A 12,652-nucleotide genomic window follows, 5' to 3' on the forward strand; every position below is an offset into this window, starting at 1 on the left:
CTTCTAGAAATCAATACTTTATTGACTTTCTTACCAAAGTTCAAATTTCTGATACTAGATTGCTTTGATAAGACTTTATCAAAATCATACACCTTATTGTAGATAGCCCACTGGTGTGTCTAAACAATTTAAGAACTATGAAAAGGGATGTCGTAATCATAGTCTCAATTGGTTAGACCTTTGCTATTTCTCATAAGTCCATGTTAGTGTACTCTACTAACGACTTTGAGAATGCAAAGATTACTATCTACTTAAAAATCTACTTAGTGAAAGTGTTTTCTCACCATCATTTTCATGAATCGGAGAGAAACCTTATGACACTTAGATTTTTATGGTGTATGAGTTCCTACCCATATGAATTTGTCAAAACCATAATCACAAGACAAGGTTAGTGACAAATCCAAACTCATATGGATTGAACTTGTGCAATCTTAAGTTCTTGCCACCTGGCTACACAAGGGCCTGCCATAGCTTCCAAGTAGCTGTGCAACCAATTGAGAACTCTCAGAACTACTATTCAAAGTCAACTTGAATAGGCACAGAAATGTCAACACGATAGGTTATACACCTCAAGTCGTGTGCTAGTGAAGAATTTCAGGTTTTATTCTTGATTAGGTCTTGAAACTTTCAAGAGCTTTAGGACTCCCACTGTCCTCTTGACATATAAGACTCACTTGCCAAATATACAAGAGATAGTGCGGATTCTTTATCAAGACAAACACTTCACACACTTGGTCTAAGTTGGTCTCTGTTTTATCCAAAACATCACAACTTACCAATTTCAAATGTACAAGAGTAGATAACCTTTTACTCTTCCATTTGACTAGTGTTAATAAACCTTCTTTAAGATATGTCACTCAAGTTACAATCTTGGAGTATGACTCTAAGAATTGTTTTGGAACGAAGTATGACTCATCTTTTTGATTTAACCATTTCAACAATTCACGACTCCTCTTCTTAGTCATAAAAATGCACTAAGATGACCTTAGAGGATCAATTGTGATATGGTATCTTAATCATTAAGATGATCATAAACATGATACTAAAGTACTCTCCCATCTTTTCAGATTTGAGAAACTTTTATCTTTCTGCCAAATTTGATTCTTCTCATTCGTTCTGCCATACATTGAAGTATTTTCAATGTTTTTCAGAATTATACTTAAACTTGTAAGTATAACCATATTTACTAAGCTTTAGTAAATCATGACGAATATTCTTGTCCATCTTTTGTGGTGAACTTTGACTAGTGCACATGAATGTGTACTTGATCCCTTAGTCCTTCTCTTGAGTCACATATACATGTGAACAAGTAACTAGTCTTAATTTTTCCAAAGTTGAAAATTCTCATTCATCATACTATACACCTTGTATGATTCCAAGTTTCGGTCCAATTGAAACTTGGGTGATTAGAAACTTTCCTTATTTGGTAAATTAAGACACTACCACAAATGAAAGAATCAAAACCATTTTCCTATATTACTAGCAATGGAATCATATAAGCAACAAATTTTTTTTCCACAAATGCCATTGTAAGGATACTTAAAATAAATAAAATAAAAAATTTCCTTTTATTTTAAAAAACTTTGCGGAAAAACTCATCCTTACAATCCATATGAAAACCTTGTTGTTATCTATTCCTAAGCAATGAGTCATAACTCCTAAGTAACAACTCAAAAATTCTGATGCGATCGAAGTCCATCTTCGCGATCAGAATCAGCATATACTTCCTTTAAGCTTTCTCTCTTTTCTTTGATTCTTATAACATCAACATGTGACCCAGTCACATCATCTAATAAGAATCTCCAAGTAGGAACTTAATAGAGTTAGACAATAGACTTTACCTGAAATAAAGTCAAACTCATTGACTTTACCATCCTTAGGTAAGTTTGGTAGCTTCGTAACCAAAGACCCTTCCTTTGGCAATAGAAACATATGGACCCTTAGGTAATAGTACATGGGACTATCTCAGACTTAGCCTTTCTCTTTACCATTTGGTCAACCAAGTTGACTATGGCCAATCCCTTTCCATTGGGAAGAGAATGCTTTTCTGGATTTCCTGTGTCACTATTGTCCCTGTCCATAACGTTTTGGGAAGTCGATCTTCTAATCAAATTTGCTTTACTAGCCTTCCAAATCATTGCTGATTCAGCAGTACCAAACAAATAGATAAGATCATTAAGGGTCTTGTCATAGTCTGTTTCATAGGAGTCCCAAAGGAACTCATTATGTGACTTAGAAAGTGATTGAACAACCAACTTTCTCAAGACTTTTACACCCAACTCTCCCGGCTTGTCAATATGTGACTTCATCTCCAAGATGTGATCACACCTACATCTTGCCTTGCCAATAGGGCTTGAGTGACCTTGAACTTTTCAAGAACTTGTGGGTTAGGGATAATAACTGGAGGAGGTGAAAGAAGTAAAGTTCTAAGAAATTTGGGAAGATCATAGATGTCTGAACTTAGACATCTTTTGGTAGATATTCAAGATAGTTGATCTAAAGTCCTTAATATGACACCCAATATGAAATATCAAGGCTAGGACCCAACAAACTATTTTATAACTTAGAAGAGGGATGCCGTAATCCAAGCTATAAAATATTTGAAGGTAGGTGAATGACGATTCACCAATTTCCACCAAGATAAACGAAATGTATTATTAGTTTTTAATTGGATTTGAAACTCCTAGATCTTTTGAGATTCATTGAACTTTTCAATGGCATGTTTCAATCTCGAGTGTGCCCTTCAGGTTTTGTGACTGGGATGCCGAGGATCACAAAACAAGGTGTGAAGTAACCATGCAAATTACTTGGTACCCTTAAGTGTTTACCCCTCAATCGATGTGTCGGTTAACCACACACGCTCCATCGATACTATGATAAACATTAAGTTACCCTTTGCCTACCTTGTTAAGTCCAGGTTAGTGTGCCGGTTAACCACACACGCTCCACTAACGGCTTAAACAAAGTGCAAAGTGTAATTTCATGGATTAGCACCTTATTCACATTTTCCTAAGTAACTAAGATTGGGAATTTATAAGTGTTTAGTTACTTAGTATTTATCATTAATACTTTTAATGAAGGGAGAATTATAGTCTTTGTCCTACCCGTTCGGCTAACGACCCTCCACCAGTCAAGGAAGCGGTGGGTGAGAGTGGACACCCATTAAACTGTCATTTTATAAGCAGTAACCTTATACCTCCCTTATAGACCGGCTTCGTGAATAAGGCCTACTAATGGTAAGACTGACTTTACTCTTATACATATATATAAATATTATTAACTTATAATATTATAAAGTATAAGGGTTGAATTTAACTTTTAAAATTCTAAGGGCTAATTTGGAATTAAAGTATTCATAAGTGAAAACTTTTTCAAATTCCAAAACTTGAGGGCAAGTTTTGAAACTATTCAAAACTAATTAATTCCATAACTTATGTGTTTAAAGTAGTTTTAATTAAAAGACTCTTTAAGTTCCATAACTTGAGGACAAGTTATGGAAGACTTTAAACTAATAAAAGAATGTAACTTTTTTTTTATTTTGTAACTTATGGAATTAATTAAGGTTACATATTTTATTACTTAATGAAGTGACTCTTGAATCTCCATAACTTGAGGACAAGACTCTTCATTTTTGTAACCATTGCCAACTTTTATGAGTTTTATGAAACTTAAATGTGACTTTTCATATAACTTGAGGACAAGTTACAAAAACACATTTTAGAATCAACTCTTAGATTAAAATGGATTGAAAACACATAATCAATTAACTTTTCTATTAATCTAAGCAACTTATATGAACAAGATAATTAGAATCAAACTTTTTTCATGTAATTAGCATAACACTTAAACTAATACAAAACATGAATCTATTGACAATTATCTTTGAAATTGGATTAGCATGAACATTACCACATCAAAAACAAGTTTATAAGTTCAAAAACAACTTATGGTAATGTTCCTAGTCCAATTCCAGCCAAAAAGCACGAAGATATGCATTCTGGGACACAAACTCGTCGAGTTCTTCATGGAACTCGTCGAGTTCATGCTCTAATACATGAACTCGTCGAGTTCATGCTCTAATACATGAACTCGTCGATTTTTCCTCCAGAACTCGTCGAGTTTCAGGTCCTGACAGATTCTTGGCTTCGAAAAATCAGTTTGCATCAAGTATAATCGAAAACAGCCCTAGGCTCTGATACCACTGTTGGGTTTTGAGCATTCTAACACTCCTATGGTGTACATGCAACCCTAAATACCTTGGATCTATGTTTTCTCTAATATACATGCAAATGCTAATATTCCAAGGTATTACCCTATCTAGCATACAATCATAGATACTTGGGTAATAATATAGATAGAATACATACCTTTTGTAGTGTAGCTGGACTCCATGGGGCTTGAGTGCCTAGTGCCTCAAATGTGACACCTCAAATGGCTCACACAACATAAAATGCTCTTGGAATAACTTAGAGAGAAATCCACACTTCAAGAAATCGGCTAGCCCTTCTTTTACACACACTAGTCGCCGATTTTGGTGAATAATATGATGCTTATATAGTATGTTACAATTAGGGTTACACCATGTAAACCCTAATTGTCATGACCTTTCATTTCCATGACCCATGGGTTAAGTAACCTCCATGGAGCATCCATGGAGCAACCTATGGGTTTAACCCAACTTGATTATCCATAGAACTTTGGCCCACTATATAAGTTATGGATGATTTACACAATCAACCCATATATTTAATTAGTCTTCTTTTGATCACATAATTAATTCTAAATTAATTCTTGATCAATACTAATTAAATATTATTATTCTTATTATTAATATATTAGAACTTATAATATATTAATAACCATAAGTGTCTTATTTCTCTCATTTAGTCTATCCAAGTGCATGATGCCATGCAACCCAAATGGACCATGCCTGGTCGGGTCAAGTACATACCAAATATAGTTATGGACTTAGACACTAATCCAACAAGAAGGATTAGATGTGTTTTCACTGTCACCATCTGGGTCATCTCAAACTCGACTGTCCTGAGTGGGCGGCCAAGAGAGTGCATGCCCCATCACCTATCGTCCGAGTGGAGGTCAAGGCCAAACCTCAAGAAATCACCGGTATGTATTTTGATCTTCGAATATGTAATTATATTTCTATCTAAAATAAGTATGTTCCTGGTCAGTATTGTGCCAACGTACATAATATATTTCTCTGGGAGATTTAGATGGAATCAGATGCTCGACTGCCTAATTAATTTCAGATGTAGGCATGCGTGAGGGGTTGAATCTAAGGTCTCGAGGGCCTTGTTCGAGGTAGTGCCACTTTGAGATGTCATTTTCTATGACATGGTTGAGATTTTCCATCATCCCTTATTCATGAGAGAGAGAGAGAGAGATCGGTCATTTAATTTCATAATTGAGATGTAGAACCAGCATATAAATGGTGAGTGGGTGCAGAACTAAGTACCACCGATGGATAGATAGCCCTATTATATGGCGAGTTTGTTAGAATTATTATTGGATCATCTATAGGTTTTGATGGAACAGGGTTGAGTTCTCGATGTGATGGAGATTAGTGCTCATAGCCATAATAAAGCCCAATAATATTACTATAAATAACAAATCCCTTTTAGGTTACACACAAGAACAAAAATGAAGCAGATCTGAAAAGATATTTATTTAAGGGTCTTGTTTTGTTAATTAGTTGATATGTTAATTAATTAATAGTAAATAAATGGAATATGGAATATTTGTAGAATGATTTGAATGCCATAGATAATTACTATTATATTTGGTAATTATCTCTAGTGTTTCAAATCACCTCCCTATAACTAGAGGGCTCCAAATCCAGTTTTGCTACTTGAGAAACATACCTCTAAGCTATCAAAGTCCTGAATCCTCAAAACCCTAAAGCATCCGGAATTGTCGTCCCCACATCGTGGCCGATTGATTCCCATGTTGTGGTCGAAGAACAGTATCGAGATTTCGATTCTATTTGAGCTCCATGTTTGAGGCTTCCTTGGATCTATTTCTTGTTTGATTATTGGGTGCGATCACAGAAGAATAAATCTCCTTTGGGTTCTCTAGTCTAATCCACTGGCTCGGCAAAAGTAGAAACCCACTAAGAAATCAAGGGTATGTTTTCTATCTATAAATTTCTAATAAGTTGCATAGATTAATGAGTTTAGATACTTCCGATTTCAAGTTTAGATCAGATTTGTTTATCGTTTCCGCTGCCCTATGTTTGATCTAATGAGGCTCGAAACCCATCAGTAGTATCATAGTGTGTTCAACTCAAGTCTATTGCACTTAGAATTTGTCTTTTGAGTATGTTAGGGTTTGTATGTGTAGGGTTTCTGTTTTAAATTGTATCAAAAGTCTAGAAATTTGCCTTGATTAAAATTGAATCTGTTTACTCTTGAAAATCAATGTTTTAGTTGATCTGCCTCTTCGTCGCGATGTAGCTGGTCATCCACCATGTCATGGTATCTACATGGATTGCGACTGTCTTCGTTGCTACGTCGTAGTCACCTCTTGACTATGTCGTGGTTTGCAGTTGAGAACCTAAAATAATAATTTAATTTAATCGTGTGTTTTCTGTGTAACACGATGTCGTAGATATTTCCCCATGTCGTGGCACCTGAGCTTCCAAATTCTTCTAAATTCGTTTTTATTTTTGGTTGCCCGTCTTATTTTATTTTAATCACATACTAACTAGCATTTGTACTAAAAGATAAAGTTACATTTGATTTAATTATAAGATTAGTTAAAAGACAAAAGTTTAGAACTCTTATAATGTAATTGTTGACCTTGTAGTCAATAGAATTAAAAGACATATAATCCACAAATGATTAAAATAAACATTGCCTTCTTGCATGTTTCTTAATGTTCATTATTAGTCTTACCACGACTAGACCCATCCACTTTATTGTTATAAGGAATGTATAAGGTACGTAGGTATCTTTTATTCCTAATGAGGTCGGATTTTAAGTGGCATCCATTGCCTGTCTTCCTCATTGCCTTCTTGCGTTTGAAGTGGAGTTACCATAAAAGGTTTGATAGGATAATTGTGCAAAGTTAAAAGTATTAACTCTATAAGTAATAAAACAAAATACCGTTATATATATATATATATATATATATATATATATATATATAATGTGAATCTTATGCTTCCCATGCAATTACACCTCATGGTATGTTCTTGTTGACATAAGCATGTGTGGTTTACCGGCTCGTCAAACAAAGAACATAGTTAAAGAAAGGTATATGGTGATTGCGATTCTCAAGTGTTACTTGAGTTAAATCTCAATGTAACTTCGCATGGTCAATTCACCATTTGGATTCACGATCCTCAACTAATCCAGTCATGAATGTGAAATGGACATTAGAAGAGATTAACATACTATTGAGACAAGTCAATAAATCTTGATTCTAGTAATCACATATGGATTGAGATCGACAATAGTTTGTCCACCTAAATTACTTCAGTTTGTAATTTTTGGCCAATCTAGTTTACATTGTGAAGCTAAATACGGATCCTAGCCTTTTGATTAATAAATTGTTATTGGGTAATTATTATAAAAGGATTCTTGATCAAACTAATAGTGTTTCTTCTCTTAATAAACGACGAACGGCTCGGGTGCTACTCCTCCTCCTCCTCCTACACCAATCACTTCATCAAACTTCTATCTACTCCAACTCCTCTCGTGAGATAAGCTCGTTGGTGCAAACTACCTAGATTGGATTCGTAACCTAAGGATCACTTTGAGGTATGAAAAGAATGAGTATGTCTTGGACGAGTATCTAGAAGAGGAACTTCCTGACGATACTACTAAATAAGAAGCATTCAAACATGAAAAGCATCATTATCACTCGATTTAAGTCTCGTTTCTAATGTTGGCAACCATGTCTTCTAAACTCCAAAAGAGTTATGAGAACATTGGGGCGTACGACATGAACGAGAGGCTTAAGGACATGTTTCAAGAGCAAGCTTGAAATGAGAGTTTCAAGGTGATGCAATCTATTCTATGTTGCAAGCAACAAGAGAGTGGTTTTTGTGAGTACCCATGTGTTAAAACCGAAAGGGTACTTTGACAGACTTAATAGTTTTGGCTTTCCATATACTCAAGAATTGGATATTGATGTCATTCTTAACTCTCTGCCTCGTGCATACAAGCAGTTCACTATGAACTACTATATAAATGGTATGGAGAAGAGTATCATGGAGCTACATGGGATGTTCAAGATATCAGAAGAAAGAATTGTTCCACGTAGGAACACAAGTTCAACCACTTCTGTGTTGGCTATTAGGGAAGGTGGTTTCAAGAGAAAGACGCCCTCAAATCCCAATGTCAATGGAAAATGAAAAGGAAAGGTGGGTGTTACCAATTCCAACCCTAAAGAGGACGTTTCTGGCATACCACCAGTAAATGACCTTGAGGAAACCATTTTCAACTACTGCCAAGAGAAGGGTCATTGGAAACATAACTTCTATTAGTATTTGGAGGATCTTAAGAAGAACAAGGCCAAGGGTGCTGGCACATCAGGTATATTTACAATTGAACTGCATTCGACTTCTACTTCTAATACATTGTGGATGGATGGTGTTACTTTTGGATTTGATAATAATGATGCTTCTATTTTGGTTTACAAGGATAATGCTCTTTATTTTAAAGCAAGTCCTTTCAATGGGATATATGAATATGTGATTGGTGTAAGTAGAAAAAACAACTTAATCTTAAATGTTAGTTCAACTTCTTTTGATAAATCATGTGTATGGAATTTTCACCTTCGCCATATAAATAAGAAGAGAATTGCCAAAATTCAATCGGATGGAATCTTGGAACCATTTAACCTAGAGTTTAATGGAGATTATGAATCTTGTTTACTTGGGAAGATGACAAATTCACCTTTCATAGGAAACTGCGAGAGAGGACCAGATCTATTGGAGATCATTCACTCGGATGTATTCAGACACATCACTAGTCATGGTGAAAGATACTTTTTCACATTTACGAATGATTTTAGTAGATATGGATATGTTTGCTTGATTGAACATAACCCTAAGACATTTGAAGTTTTTAGGAAATTCCAAAGTGAAATAGAGAACCAACTAGGCAAGAAAATCAAGATACTTCGTTCTAACAGGGGATGAGAGTATCTTAGTGATGACTTCTACGATCATCTTAGAAGTTGTGGAATAGTCTCATAACTAGCACCACCAAGAACACCACAACATAATGGTGTGACTGAAAGGAGAAATCGAACTTTTCTTGACATGGTTTGTTCTATGATGACTCATGCTACACATCTAATTAGTTTCTGGGGTTATGCTCTAGAAATGGCCGCTTATATTCTAAACCTCGTGCCAACTAAAAAGGTTGAGAAAACATCATTCGAAAGGTGGAAATGGACTCGTCCCTCTCTTAAACAAATCAAGGTATGTGGTTATGAGGCTTTCGTTCATCGAGAAGTGCTAGATAAACTTAAAACCATATTCGAAAGGTGTTACTTCATTGGTTATCACAAAGACTCTTTTATATAATTTTTTTACATGCCTACTAAGAACAAGATCTTTGTTGCTCATAGGGAAGTCTTTCGTGAGAAAGAGCTGATATATCAAGAAACTAGCAGGAGCCATATTGATCTTGATAAGATTCAAGAGTTAACCAACAAAGAACCTGAAGTTGACACCAGACCTCAACAAGAGGTTGGACAACCTGTTGAGGAATCTAATGTAACTCTACATCCATCTCATATATCTGATCGAGAACATTGTCAACCTAAGTTTTATGGATTCCATATTACTCTAAAGGATGACAACCTGTTAGGTGATGATGAGTCGTGCAGCTATCAGGAAGCCATGGCGAGCCCAAAGGCTGCAAAATGGAAAGAGGCGATGGATAATGAGATTCAGTCCATATACGATAACTAAGTATGGAACTTTTTTGACCCTACACTAGGTTTTAAAACCATTGGATGTAGATGGGTCTTCAAGATGAATAATGGCGTGGATGGGAACATACATACTTATAAAGATTGATTGGTCGTGAAAGGTTATACTCAGACTCAAGGAATTGATTATGAGAAAACCTTCTCACCAGTAGCTATGATTGACTATTAGGATTCTACTTTCCATAACTGCATTCCATGATTATGAAATATGGAAATGGATATAAAAAGTGATTTCCTTAATGGGAAATTGACTGAGGGTTTTTACATGGCTCAACCAAAAGGTTTTGTACAGTCCAAGTCTTCTAATTTGGTATGTAAGCTAGATAATTCCATTTATGGACTTAAACAAGCTCCTCTTAGGTGGAACATCTGTTTAGATGACAAAATCAAGGAGTTCTATTTCTCACGAAATAAAGATGAAGATTGTGTGTATGCTAGATCTAAGGGGAGGGTAGTTGTCTTTCTTGTTGTGTATATCGATGACATTCTACTAACAGGAAACTACATCCCTACACTTAATAGTGTAAAAGTATGGCTTAGGAAAAGTTTCTCTATGAAGGAATTGGGAGAAGCTGCCTACATACTTGGCATCAAGATCTATATGGATAAATCTAGGCATCTAATATGACTTAAAAAAACAATTACTTAGATAAAATCCTAAAGAAATTCAAGATAGAAGAATTTAAGAAGGGATTTGTACCTATACAACATGGCATGGTTTTAAGTAAAACCTAATGTCCCAGAACTAATGAAGAATTGGACAGAATGAGTGGAGTCCCATATGCTTCTGCTATAGGATCGATCATGTACGCCATGATATGTATAAGGCTAGACGTCTAATACGTCATTAGTATGGCGAGTTTTTACCAGTCCAATCCTGGTCAAAGTAATTGGACTGCAGTCAAAAACATTCTGAAGTATCTTAGGAGGACTAAATATATGTTCTTGGCTTATGGTGGTAAAGATGAGTTAAGTGTCAAAGATTACGTTGATTCAAGTTTCCAAGCTCACATAGATAACTCAAGATCTCAGTCGGGTTTTATGTTCAAACTAAGTGGTGGAGCAGTGACCTGGAGAAGTTCCAGGCAAGAGACTATTAATGATTCAACTACAAAGTCAGAGTATATTGTAGCCAATGAAGCAACTAAAGATGTAGTGTGGCATAAGAAGTTCATCAATGATTTAGGATTTGTTCCAAGCATAACTGAATCGGTTGAGATCTTCTGTGATAATGAGGGTGCAGTTTCCCTGACTAGAAAACCTTGAGGTCATAATCACACAATGCGTATTAAGAGAAAGTTCCATCTTAAAGGAATCTAGTTGAATATGGAGACATTATCGTGAACCTGCTTCCAACTGAAGATAATCCAGCAGATCCACTTACCAAACCATTTTCACAGATTAAGCATGATGTTCATACTAGGTTTATTGGCATTAGATTTGCTAGTGAATTGGTTTGATAACACGATTTGTAGTTTGATATCTGTTTGGGAATTTTTGGATATTTTGATTTGGTAATTATTATTAATAAGTTACTATGATTGTTCATAATATCCGTGTTCCTTTTTTTTCATGTTTAGAACCGCTTCCAGAATAATTTATTATTTAAGCATTCCACAATCAATCATACTCTTGGAAGATAGTAGTGAATTAAGATTGTCATAATATTGGTAGATTATTTATATGGATGAACATAAAAAGCCATGCGACTAATACAGATGAAATGAAGATTTTAAGTATTGAAGTAACCACACTTAAATATTACTCTATGGATCATGTCATGAGTAAACTAAGACGGCTATTTTTCATATTCTTCAAATGGAGATACATGAGGTTTTGTTCTATAATTTATTGTATCTTGGTTTTTCCCCAACGTTGTCCGTAACTGGCATCTATACAAGGTTTAAGTAGGTATTGCATGAGGAATAATACTAAGCTATAATCCAATTTTATTTGATCCTTCTGCTAGAAATATTGAAGTAGATATCTCTGGACCCCTCGTTGATTTGGTGTTGACAAAAAATGCTTGGCCAAGCTGAGACTAAATTGGTTAGATTTAACAGTCAGTCTATGAAGTTATCACAAGTCAATATTGGGAATATAATCTTAAACCATGAGATTGACCATTGATCCATGTATCTAGTTCATAATAAGATATCATGAAGATCAAAGGAATTTGAAGTTATTAGTCTTAGGGTTGTTTATAGAAAAGTTGCTATAAGTACAGTAGTTACATTAGACTCTCACTCCCTATTGTTCCAAGTGAGTATTAGACCGTTCAATTGTTGATGTCTAAGTGCAAGTATGAGCTGATGGAGATTAATGCCCATATCCATAACAAAACCCGATAATATTACTATAAATAACAGTGTTCTTTTAGGTTAAGAATAAAAATGAAGCAGATCTAAAAAGATATTTATTTGAGGGGCTTGTTTTGTTAATTAATTAATATTAAATAACTGGAATATGGAATATTGTAGAATGATTTGAATGCCATAGATAATTACTATTATATTTGGTAATTATATCTAGGGTTTCAAATCACCTCTCTATAAATAGAGGGCTCCAAATATGGTTTTACTACTTGAAAATATACCTCTAAGGTACCAAAGTTCAGAATCTATAAAACCCTAAGGAATCCCGAATTTTCGTTCCCACCTCGTGGCCGATTGATTCCCACATCGTGGTC

The 12,652-nt window shown here is 35.0% G+C and overlaps 1 protein-coding gene across 1 annotated transcript; it reads left to right on the forward strand.

Annotated features, from left to right (window-relative positions):
• Positions 1-10,815: 10,815 nt before the first annotated feature.
• On the forward strand, positions 10,816-11,229 carry LOC145126568 (secreted RxLR effector protein 161-like). Its single transcript, XM_079061907.1, has one exon. It carries the CDS (start codon positions 10,816-10,818, stop codon positions 11,227-11,229), a length of 414 nt encoding a protein of 137 aa, XP_078918033.1.
• Positions 11,230-12,652: the final 1,423 nt, after the last annotated feature.

Source organism: Lactuca virosa, chromosome 7 (genome assembly GCF_052849685.1).
Source record: "Lactuca virosa cultivar CGN04683 chromosome 7, Lactuca_virosa_CGN04683_v6, whole genome shotgun sequence".
In the NCBI taxonomy this organism is placed as follows: domain Eukaryota; kingdom Viridiplantae; phylum Streptophyta; class Magnoliopsida; order Asterales; family Asteraceae; genus Lactuca; species Lactuca virosa.